At 37.4% G+C, this 20553-nt stretch overlaps 1 protein-coding gene across 1 annotated transcript; it reads left to right on the top strand.

Moving 5' to 3' along the window:
- Positions 1–16116: 16116 nt before the first annotated feature.
- six6b (SIX homeobox 6b) lies at positions 16117–18475 on the top strand (the record flags this gene model as incomplete). The annotated part of the gene is made up of 2 exons (XM_082146927.1): positions 16117–16688; positions 17915–18475. The coding sequence occupies 2 exons, from the start codon at positions 16117–16119 to the stop codon at positions 18078–18080; spliced, it is 738 nt and encodes a 245-aa protein (XP_082003053.1). The 3' UTR covers positions 18081–18475.
- Positions 18476–20553: the final 2078 nt, after the last annotated feature.

Here is a 20553-nt window from a genome sequence, read left to right as displayed (position 1 = left end):
AGGCGAGGGGAGGAGGTGGAGTACATCCGTAGCACATTTACTGAATTAAGGAGCACAGTGGGAAGACTTTGGAAGAGAGGCTGAGGGAACGAGGGGGGTGTTGATGGAAGACTTGTTGCTAGGTGACTAACAACCGTTGCATGTCCGTCTTTTTCTTCTCCTTTATGCGTTGTTCAAATCTCCGTTCTGCTCCCAGATAGTCAGATTGCTTTTTTTCCCCTCTTCCTTGCCGTATCCTGTCCTTATACTGTGCCACTTACTCTGAAATAAAGACTTCCCAGAGAGGGGGGAAAATGTCTTGCCCTATTTGTGCCCTATACAGTGATTCTAAAAAAGCTATTGAACAAAAACTCTGTCTATACAGACAACTAATAGAACACAGCTTTTCAGCACAATGAAGCACCAAACACTTGTAATAACTGTGTGTTTCTTGTTTTCGAATGTTGTCATTATATATTCACTATATCCTACTTGTTATTTTAATTTATTTTTGCGTTCATTATTGTCATCAGAAAATGAATTATCTGATCAAAAAGAAAAAAGAAATCTTTAGTCTATAGTTTCACAGTTTAATGACTGGAGACCGCTGCACAACACAGTTTATCCTCTGTAAAATCATTATTTCAATTTATTTAAGTTATAATATTAATGTAATATTTTATCAAATATTTTGTCAATTTTCTGATCAATCTTATATTATTGTAATATTCATTCATTCATTCATTTATTGATGAAAATGGCAAGAGAAAATTACCTCTGAATCATGTGGTCCAAAAAATGTATGATGATTTACGATGTCAATTCTCAACACGTCAATTCTCACAAATTGTATTTATTGTGCAATTTATACACAGAAATTAGTTTTTACATGCATATGATATATGATATACAGTATATATATATATATAATTATGATATAATTACATATTAATACATATATATATATATAATATACAGATACAGTACGTGTGTGTGTGTGTGTGTGTGTGTGTGTGTGTGTGTGTGTGTGTGTGTGTGTGTGTGTGTGTGTGTTATCATTTAAAATTATTTAATAATAATAATTGTTATATTTTTATTCGCTTTATCAATATTTGAACTCTGTTAAAAAAAGTGATTTTGCACAGAACTGAAAATCTGATATCTTGAAAATCTGATGGTTTTTTTTTAGTTTTAAAGATGTTAAGGTTTAATACTGTCAGATTAAACAAGGGTTCGTGTTTCTGTAAAGTCTCTGCACGATTAAACATGAATGCTTGTCTTTTGCATGCTGTGATTGCAAGTCATTGAGTTCTGATTAAAGGTCAAATGCTTAAAGCAGCTCTCATTTTCCAGCACATTTTGTTGAACATGATTTTTGACATCTGATTATAAGTCATCCCTCCGTACCCTGAAAAAAAGAAACAGCTTCTATTGTTGCTAGCTGGATGACATCACAGTCTTCATTGTGGAGCCGTCCCTGAGCTCATGGCATGATATCACAATCTTAAGGCTTGCATTGTTTGAGGTCTCAGAGCACCACTGTCATATACAGAGCACCAGTTCTACCCAGTCCACCCAGTGCTTAAATCAGACATAAAATGTAAGTGCTAAAATCAGACAAAACACACAATCCTGGGGATATATAAAGGATAATGTGTGGGGTTACAGATTTAGTATGCAGGGCATGGATGATCACAGAGGTCAGAATGATTCCCCCTTAGGTCTCACGTATCACAGTCTTCAAGCCTCCATATCTGCATGCGGACAGCAGTGCTCGCCACTGGCTCCACTTACTGTTACACATCCACGTTAAGACAGGTTCCAGAGGGACTCTAAGCTCCTTCACCCGGTCTGGTGACAGCAAGCATCTGACAGCTAAATCAACCTTGACATGCCAGCCAGCAACACAAGACTGGACCTGTGCCTATAAGTGACCTGATATGATGTAGACTGCTATGACATCTGTCCTTGCCATGCCCAGAAAATCCCTGCCCACTGTGAGAGATGCTTTAACACATATTTCATCATTTTCTTCCACTGTTAAGCTTGTGAAAATCTTACACAGTTCATCAACATGACCTCCTTGGCACTTCTCAAGTTTAAAGAACTTCTAACAACCCAAAATGCAGTGAATATTTGAATGAATTCATAAATTAATCTTATTTAAAGACCCCCTGTGGTGAAAATCAAGTTTTTAATGTTGTGTTTTAAATGTAATGTTTAAATGTGGTGTTTTTATGCTTTCAGGCAAACCATGTGCAAATTCATGTCAACACCATTGCTGAGTGAAGAAAATGCATCGCTGGTGTATCTGGTGTTTCTTACTTCACAAACTACCTTGCAACCAATCACGTCAACTAGCAGGCAGGCTTTAGTATATCGTTACTGTGAAGCATTGGAGTCTCAAGAGAAGCCAGGTTATCCCTGTGTATTTTTCTGTTGATATAATAACGGGAATAACGGGTAGCCTACTTTTGGCAATCTAACACGTGAATTATGTATATGATGTAAATTATGATGTTAGGATTAACTATAGGCCTACCTTTCTCCACTGACGCTCTATGATGTTCAAAGCGGATGCTAATTTTCAGAAGGCAGACTGAGATGGCAAATGGGAACATGGTTTGTGTAACATTAGCAACACATTATTAGCTGTTTGACAATGTAGTCAAGCAAAAGGCTAACCATACTAATTACCGTTATATGTCCGACGTTGTAAAGAGCAATACCAATGTGCAACGTTTACCTCAGTAAGTTGGCCGAGTGAATCTGTGAGCTGCCTGAGTGGAGGCAGGGCTAATTAGCATATATATATATATATATTAATCTACCTAAGTGAAGCGGTTGTTACATTCGAGCAATTTTAAGGCATGAAGATTTTTTCCCACAGGAAAAAAACTAAAACATTTAAATATGTCATTTTGGTGATCAAATATCTTATTATTTACTACAGGGGGACTTTAATAAGAAACAAATTAATCTAAATAAAAAGTTTGCACAATAGCTTTTTGGTTTAATTTTAACAAACAAACAACCTGATCTCACTGCAATTCTCACGTATTTTACGAGGTGGGTGGCTAATTCGTACGAATTCATACGACCTCACTAAAATATTTTTGCTAATTCGTACATATTTTACGAGTTGCCCAATTCTTATTTGTACGAATGACCTACCCCTGACCCCGCCCCTAAACCTACCCATCACTGGGGTTTAGACAAATTGTACGAATTCACCACCAGAGGTGGGCACAAATACATCAAAAACTATTTTGTTACAAACTACAAATACTGGCTCATGAAATGTAACAAAATAAAATACAAAATACTGATGTGAAAAATGTATTTAAATAAAATACAAGTAATTAGTATTTTGAAAATACAAAAATACTCCCACAATAATCTTAAAGGGTTAGTTCACCCAAAAATGAAAATTCTGTCAGTAATTACACCCTCATGTTGTTCCAACCCCTAAGACCTTCGTTTATCTTCAGAACACAAATTATTTTTTATTAAATCTGAGAGCTGGATCACTCCTCCATAGGCTTCTAAGACACTATAACTTGCTGGCCCAGAAAATGCATTAAAGACATCGTTAATATAGTCCAAGTGACGTTAATATAGTCTAAGTGATTTAATATAGTCCAAGAATACTTTTTGTGCGCAAAAACAAAACAAAAATAACGACTTTATTCCACTATTCATTTCCTTCTCTCTGGGCCTCGAGTTTTTTCACGTAGTGTTTTAGCGCAGCGCGTCTGTGTTGTACACACGCATCACACACATGACAAGCGTCGGCCAATAGTGAGCCTACATGTGACGTACAACACAGACGCTCTGCGCAGTTATACTACATGAAAAAACTCAAGGCCAAGAGAGAAGGAAATTAAAAGTGGAAAAAAAATTCTTTATTTTTGCGCACACAAAGTATTCTCGTCGCTTTATAAACTTAAGATTGAGCCACTGTAGTCACTTGGACTATATTAACAATGTCTTTAATACATTTTTTGGCCCAGCAAGTTATAATGTCTTAGAAGCCTATGGAGGAGTGATCCAGCTCTCAGATTTAAAGCTACACTGTGTGATAATTTTCCCCATCTAGCGGTGAAATTTTATATGACTACCCAGTGAATATTAGTTTCTGTTCCTTTCAATTTCGAGGGCGTTTTAACTCCTACGGTGGCCGTATTATTCCAAGATTAACATGGCATCCAGTTCGACTTCGTCCAATTGCGCCTTTAAAACTATCACCTGTGATCCGTCGCACTCGCAGCACAGATTAATGTTACAAGGTAAACAATACTTTTTCACCATTGACGTGAGGAAAAGTAACGCAAGGTATACTAGAGGTCGTTTTGGCGTTATGCACAACCATGCTATGGTTAGACAAGCAACTATAAAACTTCGAATTTACACAAATAGGCTGGATTACCTGCCGAGAAGAAAGCAGGCATTCTCTCTTTCGCTTCCTTGGCGACTCTGCTACATGTCTTCAAAAATAGGCGTGATCCTCCATCAGCAATCCTTCAAATCTGCCGGCAGTCGCGAGTAATCTCCCCCTCGCATTCGTCTCTGTGTCACTGAGTGTAAAGCGCGAAAGGCGAAGCTTGAATTTACAGGTATGTCCCTCTTTGGCTAATGTAGTTTCAAGATGGAGGGGCAACATGGCGACCGGCATTCGAACCCCTCACCCGTATGTACATTCGATGGCAGATTATAAACTTACGAGAATACTTTATTACTTGAAAGAAGTAAATATACATTAATAAGCACATATATTTTTTAAAGAACTAAGTGTTTTTTGCTAAGAATCAACTAAAAAAATTACACAGTGTACTGTAGCTTTAATAAAAAATATCTTAAATCGTGTTCCGAAGATGAACGAAGGTCTTACGGGGTTGGAACAACATGAGGGAGAGTAATTACTGACAGAATTTTCATTTTTGGGTGAACTATCCCTTTAATGCCGTTTTTAAGAGGAGCAGCGCCACTTCTCCTGTGTTCAAAACTCATTCACTTCTTGGAGGGAGCCCGGTCTACAGGGTGTCACGTGATTTTTGTGCATCTAACCTGGACATTGCCATTGCCAACATCAGACCAAATATGGCAAAATCATTTACTACGGTGATAAGCATATGGTGATTTTTCTTAAGTATTTAAGTATTTGAAATACTCTAAATACACTCCCTCAAAATATTTTGTTACAAACTACATTTTATTTTTTCCACACCTGCAAAATACAAATTACAAAATACACTAAAGTAATTAAATACGTATTTAAAATACATTTAATTGAAATACTGCCCATGTCTGTTCACCACCTCATACTCACTCGTACGAATTCGTACGAATTGGTCGTCAGATGGCGTTGGTTTGCAGATGGCGTTGGATTCTTTGACGCTTGTATGGTGAGGGAGAGACATAGGTTAGTTGTCACAATGAGCGAGAAAGGTTGACATGAAGCAGCTAAATCTCTAACCTCTGGGAAATCACCCAAACAGAGCAGCTTGCAAAAATATAAACAATGCGACAGAGCTCGTAATAAAACAAGAATCAACATGGTCTTGGTTCAGAGATGACGAGAACTGAGGGATTTGAAATCACAGAGATGGTGTTTTTATTACTCAAAAGGTGAGTAAGGTATTTTATTGAACAGATAAACTGTCATATAGCACTCTAACAGAGTTCTGTAAATCATTAGGCTCATTTGAGATAGAACACACTAGAAATGTGTCCATTCCACACTGCACCGACAGACGGCAACAGACAATCCGTCGGGTTTTGTCTTATCAGTGCGTTACCCCTGTCGGAGTCTGTTGGCTTCTGTCGGAGCTTGTTTTCACAGACTGAACATGTTGAATCTGTGACGTGCTGTAATCTGGCGACTGTCGCCGTTGGTCTGCGTTTATCGGTGCAGAGTGAACTCTCAGCACACCAGTGATATATTTTGCTTGCTCTGTTTGCAAATATGTGTGCTGAGCTAACTTTTTGAAGAAAATAAATAAATAAAAGTATCCGATACTACTACATATAACACATTTATGATGAGGTTGTGAGTGGTTTGCTTTTAGCCTCCTTTGCAAGGTACAGTATCTGCAGAAGTGATTAGGCTATAATGCCCCGTTTATGGGCTTATGACTCGAGCCACTTGTGCATCTGCTTAAGAACCACTGATCATATTAGCAAGCAACGTCTCCACTCCCTCCTTACAATCAATCCTTTAGCCATGTGTTCCATGTACACACCATGGTAAAGTGACAGTTTGCAGTCCAAGTTGAAGAAAGGCATCTGTTTTGTGGATGTAATCCATTACAGTTACATGCACAAATAAAGGCCAGCAAAAATAAATACCACCAAAAACTCTTGTTTTATATTTTTCTCAATGTGCAGAATTATTTTATTTGTTTGTTTGTTTATTGAACTTAACTGTGGAGTATGACCATGTCCAGGGTTTTAACCATATTTTTTTTAAATGGTCATTTTAGCTGGTGTGGATTACCAGGTTCCTTTCTGATTCCCATCTCCCCATTAGCCTGAACTTTATGAGTTTATAAGAGGCTCAGCAGTGCTAAGATGGCATTACTCTAGGCCGCCTGGACATGTGTCACACGTGAGGTCAATCTGTACAGCATTAACAGAAGGGCAGCCAGCCACCCAAAACAAATAATTAAACATTTGCTCAGAGTGCAAGAGTCGTGTTTATGTTTTATTTTTATTTGTATTCATATTTTGTATTAAAGGCTATGTTAAAATGTGAAACTAAAGTAAAATACATCTACAGATTCCAAAAAATGTTGGAGAATATGTATCAGAATATAGCGGTACCCATACTGTGTTTGAATTCAAATTTGGTCTGAATATATCTAGCAGGAATTCACATACTTCACCCTATTTTTGTGTCACAACATAATACTAGTTCTTGACTGAAGGCAGTTGTCATGCACTTGAGCATTTAACACCTTTCTGACGTCATTATATCCTCTAGCTATAGCAAGGAGCTTTCATGGTATCAGTCTTTCACATACTGACACTCAAGGATGTTTGGCTCAGTGTAGCCAGAGGTCAAACACATGATGGCCGTTTGTATAAACACAGATAGGGTATAAATTCCCTGAGAGACTTAAAACCTACTCCTAAAACACCTGGGTATACAGTGCAGATTACAGAGATCAACAGTGGATTACTCATGTAAGTAAAACAAAGTTAAAACAAACTGACAAGAGGAATCTGGGATAAGGTCAGTATTGTTTAACATGCCATTGTCTGTATTTGTGACTGTGTATATATACAGTATATGGCTTCACATGTTTTGTTTTTTGAGGAATCACACATATAAAGATCTTTCTAGATCTCTAGACCTACATTTTCAGGTCTAGCATCTTTGCATAACAGACACATTTCACTGATAAAAATAAAATAAATAAACAATAATATGTGCATCCTCTATGTGCAACTGAAGCGTGTGTTTTCATATGTTGCCTGCAAGAGATCCAGGTTATGTCTTGCTAAATTCATAATAAGTCCGAGCTCATTAAGAGTATGACACACAGCAGAAAAAGTCAAGTGGTGTATGTGTGTTTGTGAGAGTCTGTCAGGGGCAGAGAGATAGAGAGAGAGAGAGAGAGAGAGAGAGAGAGAGAGAGAGAGAGATTTGCTCATTCGGGCAGAAATGAAAGTTCACTTGTCCTCTCAGCCTGACAAGCTGACACCCGCGAGATGCTTTCGATGCTCCCTGTGCACGGACATGGAGAGCAGGCATCATGAAAGTTGCATGGGTGCCATTGGCCTTCTTCATTATTCAAAAGCTTCATATCCACACACGGCACCTTGGTGACAGCACTTTCTTCTTTGTATTAAACATGCACACTAGATCACTGCATGGGAAGAGCTGAGACTATCACAGGACAACCACAGCTTTCAGAAATCTGAAGATTTATTTTAACCCAATGAAATCCTAAAATTAGACTACACATTTATCCCACAATGCCACAGACCCATGTTAACGTAGTGTGAGGATATCCTCTGTTATTTTAAAGTGTTATATAGTGTTTCAAAAATGTCCCATGACTTATTTGTAGTGGGAAAGTTATTCCTTCCTAAAATAGATGACTTAAATCTTACTTGGTGCGACTCTTTAATCCTGACCTATTCTTGGAAATTGGGCTGTTCTGTTTATAGAACAGTGCAGTTCTACCATACAATATTTATTTATAATTCATGCTATTCACTTGACATATACCAAACATTGGTAAATAAATCTGTAGCAATATTTCATTGCAAATATGTATATTCTGCCATTTAACAGCTCCTCTAATAACAAAACAAACTTTAGATTTGTTACTAAATTTTACAAAAATTTTAGTGTATTGTATATGAAATGTAAATATTAAAAATTAAATATTTTAAAAATATGTTAAGTAAAAGTCCATGTAAGCGATGTTCTATTAATAATATTCTTTCTAAATTTAAAATGTGTTGTTGTTTTTTTCTCCAGGTGATATTTGTGGTCGAGCACAACAAACTGATTCCAAACACTATTTATTCCACCTATCATCTTTCTTGGAATCCTCAAGGGCTGGTTTAATCCCGCCTGCTCACAGCGCTAAATAGATGTCACTTCATCCGCAGGCATCAGATTTGGAAATGCCCTCTTCAGAACATGTACCTTAGGAGTTGAAAATAGAGCATGATCTACTTTGGTGAACACCTCTCAGACTCAGGTTCCTCAAGGCTCCAACTGGATCAGCAGGCTTCATGCCGAGTCCGAGGATGACACTGAGCTGTCTGCGTGGGTGTGAATCGTAGCGGTCTGTAAAGGCCCAGTGACCTTCAAGGTCAAACGAGCGTGTCATTAATCTTGAGGGCAGCTTTGTACAGCTTGAGTGTATTAGACTTTTACAGCTACAACATCAATTAAGTGCTGATCTGTGAGCAATGAGGTTTGGAGTAATGGAAGAGATTGTCGCTGAGCAGGTCATATCCGAGTGTGATTCTGACTGTTTGAGGTGCTGTGGACAGTGCACTATACTAAAGAGACAGCCTTTTCCCACGTAATATTCCTAAATTCTAAAAGCGTTAAACTAACCAAGTTGTGTAACCAAGTTAATGCAGCTTTTTAATTACAAAATTATTATAAAGAATTAATTACTGAATTACTAAGTATCAGCATACAGAGTACAGAGGTAAAATGCTCAGGATAGATAGATAGATAGATAGATAGATAGATAGATAGATAGATAGATAGATAGATAGATAGATAGATAGATAGATAGATAGATAGATAGATAGATAGATAGATAGATAGATATTATATAAAATATTTTGGTCTGTTGAGTAACATCTTGTATTGCGTTGTCAGGTCGTTCCTCTTCACAAAATGATCACTTGATTGTTGAAGATCTAAACTGATGATTGAACATTGTAAGAATGTAAATAGAAATATCAGTTTGCTTAGAATTTAACTAAGAAATATTCTAGATGTACTTAAACTAAATATGCAATTATAGCAAAATAATACAAAGCCATGGCAACTTCAATTTTACATTCTGTGAAAAAACTTTGTTTTGAACACTTTTTTTATTTATTTATATTTTTACAGTGTATGAGTGATGTGTAATATGACTGGGTGAAGCACTAGGTCATGTTGCCTTGCACATCAAAACAACTTAACTTAATCGACTAACACACACACAATCCTTGTGCTTGTCAGCTTTTGCCATGGAATATAACTGAACTGTGGCACAGAGTCAATGCTAAGAATGAATGTACAAAAATACAAAAATGAATCATCAAAAACAGCGCAATAAATAAAAACAGAAAATGACAGATTCTGATACCAATTTCACAAACACTGAACCATTAAAATGCATTAGTCAGCCTTGTGTAAAAGAAGATCCTAGTCCCAACTAATCCAATCATCGCTTCTTCAGAAACACAAAATCTCTCCTGCATAGAATGATAGCTTGACCCTCCGGCCAAACAAGTCATATTTACAACTGCGCCTTCTGAGCCGATTTAAAATCGTTCCCAATAAGCTGATTAGCCAGGGGAAGTCCTGAACTCTCTTGTGTCTTGTCATGACGTTAAAGATGGTTATGTAGTCATCACGCACAGACTGCTGGGAACTCCTGCTTCCTCCCACCTTCCTCCCACCCTCTGGGCTCCTCCAACCTGCTATTCAACAGACTGAAAGCGCACTCACTTTCAACTTGGGCTGCTTGTATGTGTGTGCAGATATGTATGGAAGCTTGTTTCCGCCACTGAAAAAAAGATTGTAGCCTAATTGCGACTTTCTAACACTGAACTTTCTCCCCTCGCAATTCCGAGTTTGTATCTCACAATTCTGATTAAATACGTTAGAATTGCTATAAACTCGCAATTTAAAAAAAAAAAAAAAAAATCTCTTTTATCAATTATCTTTTAAATTGCTTTATTTTGTGGTGCAAACAGCTTCCATGGATATCTTAAGGTTAACAATGTGTGCATGTGAAAAGATTTATGCAATTGCCTGGGCTACATGCCAAATCGAACTGTTTTAGCGGTAGCAATTAAACCAAGACAACACAACCACCTCTCTTTGTAGGCTATATTTAGAGTTTTGCTCAGAGACATCAATGTTTCTAAATCATTTAATTTTATGTGAAATCTATAGGATTATGTAGAATAGTAGCCTACTTTTATTTTGCTTCTTCCTTAAAGAAATTAGATAAAGGTCCCTACGGAGTGGATTTAATTTAAAATATTAAATGAAATTATCAGTATAGCCAAGTTATTTGTCATTGTGGCCCTGAAGGTCAAACTGGAAGCTATAATTCCAGGGACTACAGTTTGTCTGTTCACACCAGACGCGACACAATAACAACTTACATCGCAGCCAATCAGAAGAGCGTGTGGGCCAGCTCTCGCTCTGTAAACCGAACGAATAAATTAATATTATAAATATAAAAATATAAAAATAATTTTTAACACTATTCAAAATACTTAATCAGTGACTGATACAATGTTAGTTAAAGGAATACCCTTGTTTGTTTATAGCCTACAGTAGGCTACAGTTCACAGTTGGAAGTTTGAGTTGTTTCCTTTAATTTATAGCTTAGCTTATTCATTGCAGCTTTCATGATCTGTCAGTTGCTACAATGCAGAAAAAAAACATTCCAAAATAAAATCCTAATGTCTTCGCGTATCGCCGTCGCTTGAGTTCGATCCCTACTGTCAACAATAAAAAATAAATTCAATAAAAAATTAAACAAATGTGGCACTTTGTGTTCATTTTGCTTTTTATAGCCTACCATTTTGAAAAACAGTTTAAAATGAATTACTCCAAATATGTCACGTGGTGTTGGCTATAAAACAAACGCTATCTCACGACCAATTCGAGGCGGGCATACACTGTGCGATGTCTGTGTGATTTCAGCAAGGTTACCTACTGACACTAAGCAAGTAGATCGCATTCGCATGCGATGTAAAGCCAAAGTTCAGGATTTGTGTGCTCACACTATACGTGCGACTTGACTGGTTGCGCCAAAAGACGATATCATGTATCCAGAAATATTGTCAAAACAAGCATAAGCTATCAATATCAAGATGATTTAGCATTTCCAATTTATGTATTAAATTATTATTAGTATAATTGTATTATTATTATTGTTATTAGGGAAGGCTACTTTTATTATTAAATTGGCTATTATAATTAATTTGCCACGCAATAATTTCATAGCGCATCACCGCATAACCAGCGCGCTGTGAGGATGGTAAAAGATTACATAGAAGCTTACTCCTCCTCACTGAAAATTGTCTAAAACATTTAGGTCGATTACAATGAATTATAGGCATATAATTAAAATTATTAATATGTCCGAACAATGCTATAATTAGTCATCAATGAAAATTAAAAACAGCTTTATTTCAAAAACATTGTTTAACAAATTAATTTAAAAAAAGGCACGGTGTAGATACAGGTGGCTTGGAAGACATGGGTAATATATGGTTAATCAATTTTGCTACACGAACTGGTAAGCAACAGTAAGCTATTTTGAGCTACAGAACTTAAAGATCTCCCTCTTTTCGTTTTCTTTGTTGCTGCAGATAAATTCTTTAAACTTCTGTTTTCGCACATGCGCAGTGGGGGGAAACCACTGAGATTAGGGCAATCGGTTTGTAGCTTTGCTGCAACAGGTGTCGTGCCGAATGCGTCTCTATATCACGCACTGTGTTTATCGTGCAATTTATACGCGAAAATTAGGTTTTTTTTCGTGCATATGATACGCATGGCTTGGTTTAGGTTCGGTTGAGTAGTGGTGTGGGACACATTATACATTTGTTTAGGATTAGTGGTGTGGGGTGCGTGTGTATTACACGTGCGTGTCATTTGCACGCGAAAACTGCGTTTTCACAGTTGTATCACCCTGATTTTTGTATTTATTTAAAACTTTATTGATAATGCAAAAATTAAAAACATGGAAGGGGTGTAAGTAATTATGAGATTAATTGCATTTTAGTGTAGGCCATATCTACAAAAAAAAATTCGCTGTAACATCACTGACCTTTATAAAGGTCTGGCCATGCAGGATAACCATTAATGTTGCTGTAAGTGTGAGCCTTCGTGTTTTTCAGATGTTGAATGTGTCTGCTGGCTTGTGGATATTAGATATTATCTGTTACTGTACATCCGTAGATTATGGTTTATAAAAAAGACAGAAGCCAGCTCTTCTAATGCTGCATGGCACCATCCAGAGCAGCAGATTTATCCACTACATTATCCTCAACTGTCCAAATGATCCTGGGATCCCTGTCACTCTAAATGCCCATTTACGGCTTTACCATTGCATATTTAGATCACCAGAGGGGTTGTTAATATGACTGCTGGCAATGATACCTTAATTACAACATAATCCAACCAGAGCAATTGCTCTCTGGCCTCTGAGATTGTAGCCTGCTTTCTGAAAAATCCATGGTGCCATGACAAAATTAGGCCTGTGTTTAATCTCCTCCCTTATGGATATTTCAAAATTCACAATCTAATGGTCACTGATCCAACATGTTTGATGAATGATAATCCTTAGTTTGACTAAACAAAGCCAGACATGCACTCTAGGCCATTTGAACAAAAGCATGATACTGTGACACTAGCTGGAGGCATGCAAAGACAGGGTGTTGTGAAGAAGTGTAAGTGAAAGGGATGTTTATGATGGATTCAGAAAGAGGGAAACAGAGGTAGAGCGCGAGAGAGAGAGAATGAGCAGCCTGCTCTCATACAGTCTGCACTGCACATCCAGAGGAATCTGGGGCATCTAATGGCCCCTCACCCACAATCCCTGCTCTCTCACTACATCTCTCTCACTCACTCACTCACTCTCTCTCTTTTTTTTTCTTCTTTTTTTTTTTTTTGCTGTGGGGCATGCTGTGACCCCACACCGTGGGAATCCGTGGTCCACAACGGATGACTTTAACTGTCTCACAAGAAAAAGGTTGAAGAGATAGAGCAAGGAACTGTCTCTCCCTTATTAGACCTTTGGTTATTCAAACGATAAGTTACTGGAAAGCCAAGAGAACCGTTTAATAAGGACCATTAATAATGTCCGTTTTGCATGGCATTTATCTTTATGCAAAATTCATCACAATAGAAAAAACACGCTATCAATGACAAACAATCATCTTGGTCAACTCATGCATGCATGAAAGTAGGCCTATATAAATGTATGACTTATTTTACGTTAATTGGAATGACGCACTTGATAATATACATTTATACCGTGCATTGAAGCGATTCTGAAATTGACTGTTGTTTTTAATAATTTGCCTGAATCCATCCAAAATTTCTATAAAAAAAATCTGTCAAAATATCTGTTTAAAATATTATAAAATTTGAAATGATTGCAGGAACGTCTGAATTTGTACTTTGAGTCTGAACGCCAGGCCACAATGGTAGCCTACGCTTTTCTCATTCTTTTGAGCAACACAAAGGCAATTATTCGGCTATTTCAAACTAACAAGACAGAATATGAAATATTAAACGCCCTTTAAATGTTTGAAGCCTAAAACATGTCAGGCCACTAAAACAACTTTTTCCCCCCTGTTTCATATGCTCGTACAGCCCGCAGTGTGGAGTACATGGCAATAAGCCCACTGTAGTCAACATGTCTCCGATGAAATCCTAAATGTTTTCCAGATAAGTATAGCCAACGAACGGGCTTCTCTATTTCCCCCCGTATTTTCTCTTGTTATAAATGGTGAAATATTAATGAACCATCGAGTAATGAATAAATGCCTCCGAAGACCACATGATATTTGATTATCTTTTGTCCATATTAATTATAGGCCTATTTTATTTTGAAATATTGCCCACATAAAGAAGTAAACGAAGTTGCTTATTGCACATTGTAATGTGTCATAAATAGCTTTGTTATTGTTATTATTATTATAGCTATATTATTATCGTTTTTATTATTATTGTTGCTGCTGTTATTATTATAAGGCCTATTATTAGCCTAGATATTTGATAGATATTAGTTTCGAGCGTAACTTGTTGATAATGTGCAGGGTCCAGGTTAAATTGTGTTCGAGGTAATGGTGCAAATCTAGATGTTGATGTTGTAAAGAAAGATCATTCTCTGTGTCATGACTGCAGTGCATGAAAATGAGCAGCTTCCCGTATACAGACGGTAGTTCTATAATCGGAGCTACGGGCAGCTCATACATCATGCAAAATGGGCCCGAAGGGTTTTCTTCAAATGAACTGTCTGGGTCTGTGGAAATAATATCAGGGGCTTTCCGTCAGAATGAACTTTTCCAATGTAGCCAGCCGTGAAATAATCTGACCCGACACTTTAAACCATCTGCGCTATCCATCCGCCTTCTTATTTATTGCGAGCTGTATTTGATACTATTCCAGTGTTGTTGTTGTTTTTTTAAATATATGATATGGCATCTCCACAAATCCGCATGGCTGACAGGTTTGTCCATTGATACCCGTCGCAAATCCTTATCAATTCCCAAAAGAATTCAAAATATTTCAGTGATGCAAGTGATAGCTTAAAATAAAAATAAAAATAACTAAAAAAATAGGCTAATTAAAATACCTTGGCTTAAAATAGCCTATTTGTTTTCAGTGATTAAATTTGAAATGGTCGATTATTATAACTGATTATGTAAGCTGTTAATAGAGTCTTTAGCCTACTGGTTACCAAAGATCAGTAGACTCGTATCCACGTGCAGCTGGAAGGCGGAATGATTTGTCCAGTTTAGACTCGTTTCATTCTAAACACCACGATATTAAATTTGACAGGCCAATGACTGTTCCGCTGAGTTGTCAGATGTTTTTTTTTTTTTTTTTTTTTTTTTTTTTTTTTTGCTTCAGTGGTCGTTATTCTTCACAAGCGAGAGTCCGGAGCTGACGAATGACTTCTTCACTGAAAATCCACACAACACACGGATGATCTTATTTAATGTCGTTTGCCATTTTAATCCGAGCCATTCTCTCGTCGCACTATAGCCTACGCTGCGGAAACGTAGATATTTGGAATAATAAAAAGCCAATCATGTCCTCTCCTGTGCTTAGACTATAAAAAGGCAGACGAGTGAGAGCTTAAAAATAACATTTCGTGTTAGATAAGACAACATTGTAGCCTACTTTATATTAAGCTTTAAAAATTTCGAAAAGTTTACTTAAAATGTGCGTAAAACGCGCAGTCGAGCGTAGTAACTCGCGGGGCTTGAGTAAAAGCAGAGGTCGCTGATGTTTACATTCTGAAAGGCGCTGTCGAGGTCTGGGAGGTGCTGAAATCTACTCGAGCTCCGTTCCGCGTGATTGGCACGCTTGACAGTGATTGACAGGCGTCCATGGAAACTACGCAACCAATCTACCAAGTCCAATAGAAAATCAGAAGCGGGCATCACGTCTTTTCCCTCCTCAAAAAATATCTTCATTCTTGCGCTATAATCTCGCGCCCTCGAAATCTCCAACGGAGGCAGCCTCAGACCGACAGAGCGACATCTCTATTTCTCTGCATCGTCAAGCGTTCATCAGCTGACTCTGGAATTGCCTTTTCGCCTGGATTCGACTGGGGGGAGAGAGAGAGAAAAGCCACATAAAGCAGGAAGCTTTGAGGTAGAAAGGACTCCGAGAGGAGAAGAGAAGCCTTCATGTTTCAGTTGCCAATCTTGAATTTTAGTCCCCAGCAGGTAGCGGGGGTATGCGAGACTTTGGAGGAGAGCGGAGACATCGAGCGTCTCGGCCGATTCCTTTGGTCGCTGCCCGTCGCACCAGCCGCCTGCGAGGTGCTGAACAGAAATGAGTCTGTGCTGCGGGCTCGCGCCATCGTAGCCTTCCACACTGGGAATTTCCGTGAGCTTTATCACATTCTGGAGAACCACAAGTTCACCAAAGAGTCCCACTCGAAACTGCAAGCACTTTGGCTGGAGTCGCACTACCAGGAGGCAGAGAAGCTCCGAGGCCGCCCGCTAGGGCCAGTGGACAAATACCGAGTACGGAAGAAGTTCCCTCTCCCTAAAACTATTTGGGATGGAGAACAAAAGACGCACTGCTTTAAGGAAAGAACCCGACATTTACTTCGAGAATGGTACCTCCAGGATCCTTATCCGAACCCAAGTAAAAAGAGAGAGCTTGCACAAGCTACGGGACTCACTCCCACTCAAGTGGGGAATTGGTTTAAAAATCGAAGACAAAGGGACAGAGCCGCGGCCGCAAAAAACAGGTGTGTTTTCCGATTTTAACCATTGGGGATATACTGAGCAAATATTTCATATTTTAGCAATAAAATGGTTATATACTAAGATGAGATATGTCGATCAAATCTAAAGGAAAGTCTAGCCTACATATTTAATAAAGGAAAGGCTAGGCTAATGTAGCCTATGTCAATGTCATTTGTCCTGTAACAAACACACAAATAAACAAACAGTCTTTAAATGGAAAAATCACAAATGGATTCATCAAAAAATGTGAACGGTTATTATTTGTAAGCATATAACCTAAGCGATGTATTTTTATGATTAAAACCGAAAATTGCAATTAAATTGGACAACTATCTTTATTTTTGTTTTACTTTTAATTTCGGAAAGAAAAAAGCGTAAAAAAAACGTCTAAATGTATAGCATACAAAATACTGTTACTTGTCCCTTTTGACCAAAAAGCAATGGCTATCGCTTTTGTTGCTGTGTTATTGTTTGGGCCTTGTCTTCATCTAAAGTCCTTATAGATATACAATTATAACAATTAACGAGAGCCTAAGATGTATAACAAAGAGTAAATTATGATTATGAAAATCTTTCTTGGTTTCGACAGTTAAGCTGAAGAAATTCTACCGTGATGTTAATAGGCTTTTTATTTTCTTGCAAGCTGTTTGCTGGAGTAATGCAAACAACCGTTTCTTACAGACTATAATTTACTCTATCAGATTGTGTTCTATATTTTGTTGGACATTTAAATATATAAGCTGTTATAATAACCTTTAAAAATTACCATACACCAAGAATGTTGGTTAAAACAGTTTAGGCCAGTTCACCACGAACACATAATATATTATATTACCACGAATATATTATATAGGCTATATATGTATTTTTTTCTAAATTGGAACTCTTTTTATTAAACATAGAATGCGCGAATTGCGAATGCGCGAATTGGCTGCAGCCTATAGATTTTATGTTCTTCCGGGGCATTCCGTTAGTGGGCTAAACCTGAAGCCTGAGCGGAGCATCATTTCATAAAATGTGCAGATTTCATACAAAGAATTTGCAGTTAAATATCTTGATTTAGCCCACGTTTTAACATTAATTGCACGTTCTTATTTAAAAATCAAGCAACACCTGAGAACCACTGATTTAGCTAATTTAAGAGGTTTTATTATTATTATTATTATTATTTATATTTTTTATATAGAAACCCCTTCATCTAAAACCCAGCCTTTTTCTTTTTTTTAAGGTTGCAACAGCAGGTGTTGTCTAATGGTTCGGTTCGGTCCTTAGCTGGAGAGGATGGTGCTGTAGACCGACTGGGGAACGCGTCGAGCCCTGAAGCGAGCCTGTCCAGCAAAGCCGCTGCGTCGGCGATCTCCATCACTTCAAGTGACAGCGAATGTGACATCTAACATCGCGCCGCAGGCTATACGGGAAGACTATGAGAAAATTAACACATACGAAGGAAATCGAGACAGACAATCAGCAAGATAAACAAGCACATTTGTGCCTGCCTTAACGTATCAGAGGCCGTGTTTTTATTTTATTTTTATTATTTTTTATTTGTAGGCTGTTAGCCTATACCAGCCTGGAATCTTGGGATTTATGGAATGCTTTATCTTCTTTAAAATGTATTTATCTTTTTGTGAAAGCAAAGTGGGGGCAAACACGAACAAATGACATGAGAAAAAAATAATATCTGAATTAAAGCTACTTTTGTAAGCAAAATCGACTGCCTCAAGCAAACAGGCCCTACGGAAATGATATTCACACTTTTTGTTCATTTTGAAAAGGACTTCATGGTGAAACATTTTACCTCCCAGGTTTTCTAAAGTGTTTACGCATTAAATTGTTGCTCTTATAGAATCTGATTTTCATTTGCTTGGTCATTTCAAGTCTGGTCATTTTTGGTGGTAAACGATCGACTTATATAGAGCAAGTGTGCGCCGATAGTGAAGATGAATGAAAGACTTGCCGCAAATAAAATTTTGATGATCAAGTAACCATACAGACTTATTCTCATCCATTAAAATAGGGTATTATTTCAAATAAGTGTTTATTTCTGATCTTTATAATTTATTATTATTAATATTATTATTATTATTAAAATGTGTTGGATTGTGTCATCTTTCCCCGGACAGCCTATTTTGTTAGCCTCAATAGCATTAACATGTGAATGCATTCACCCTTCATTTAGGCAGACAAACCACTTGAACTTTTGCCTCTGTATTCCTGGTATAAATGGTGCGAGGTTCATGGACAGCCAGTAATCGGTAAATGTAGGCTATAGTGGTGTGTTTAACCTGATCGCTTGCTGCGTGTCCAGACGCGTTAACCGCCCCGTGTGATTGGCTTTGCCGTCATGTAATGCTTTCTGACAGGAGAAGGTCAACGAGAGGGCGAAGCGCATTGGTTTCAGAACGAGCAAGCTAGAGAGGAAAATCATCTAAAGGCTATAATTTATTCATTTAAGCTTTAATTGCTTACAGAGATACTGCGAAACTGTGATCGTTTACTGAAGAAACTGCAAAATATGTAAAAAATTCAGTCTAATATCTATAGGCATCTAATTATTAGCCTATTTTAATTATTATAATCATAAATAGGCCTACTCATTTGGTGCTATTGCGAAGCTAATGTTTATTGCGTTTTTTCCCCCGTTTAGTGTTCACCGTTAAATTCCTTTAAGGTCACTTTTGTTCAGGGAAGGAAGGACAAAGTATCTTTAAAGTCTGTTAATAATGCTTGGCTACTGTTATTGGGGGAAAACGAGGCATAGATGTGGTAGGGGAAAGGAGAGCAGGCTATTGAGTTTGCAAAGGGACAAAAGCGGAAAGATTAGGTGAAAAGAGTGTTTCTGACAGTCAATAAGGTTGTCAAACTCTTCAGCGCTAATCAGCGCTAATGACCGCTTCTCAAACCCAACTGGAACAATAGTGAGCTCTTCAAAGCTCTGTTGGGGTTAAGGGGTGCTTTCTCCCCAACGAGCTCCGAAAATCCCTTTTCAGTGCATATTTATTACAATATCGAAAATATACTATAAATGAATGTGTGTGAATAGCATTATGGTATATCTATTAGGCTATTTCAGTCACAAAGACAACGCCGATAAAAGTCGTAAAAAAAAATGAAAATAAATATGGCTAATTATTTTGTTTACGGAAAACATTCGCTATAGTGCACTGGCTCGAATGAACATTTCATTAAATATCACTTTTAAAAATGAGCAGGGGCCTGCATTCACTGTCACAAAATGAGGCCATTGAGGCTATACCAATGAGTAGTGTATTAAGAATTCCTGGGTACCTATATAACAATCGCCATGGGTTTTTGTGAACATGACACAATGCAAATTTGTCGTGTTCAAGGCCAATCCACGAAACTGATATAGCTATACCTGATATATGTTTTGAACAGCAAAAGTGTATTTTATTACCATCATGTTCTCCGTAATTTTGTCTTAAAATATCTTAAATATTTAAACAGAACAGTTATCGTGGCAACTTAAGTATAACCAAACAATACCAAAAGCAGCTACTGAAATGGCTTAATAAGACGGAGTGACTTGATGCATAAGAAGCATTATAGAGTCCCATGGCCCAAGTAAGATAAGTAAAAACTGGTGTATACAACTGTTGAAGATTCTCCTGTTGGCTAAAAGACATACTGCAGTATTCCACTCATCTTCAAAATATCCCATGCAAACCACACAATATCTGGTGGACCAAGAGTCACAAAAATAGATAATACAAGCCATTATTTTCTATTCGGTTAAACTGGAGGTTATAATAAATACACACAATTTGCTTTCTTTGTATTTCACTGAACCAATTCAGGCTGTTTTTGTTGTGAAAAGCATGGAAAATATGAAATTTTTGCACACCG

Source organism: Leuciscus leuciscus, assembly GCF_965113295.1.
Source record: "Leuciscus leuciscus genome assembly, chromosome: 19".
Classification (NCBI taxonomy): Eukaryota; Metazoa; Chordata; class Actinopteri; order Cypriniformes; family Leuciscidae; genus Leuciscus; species Leuciscus leuciscus.
This window is presented reverse-complemented; position numbering and strand designations above follow the sequence as displayed.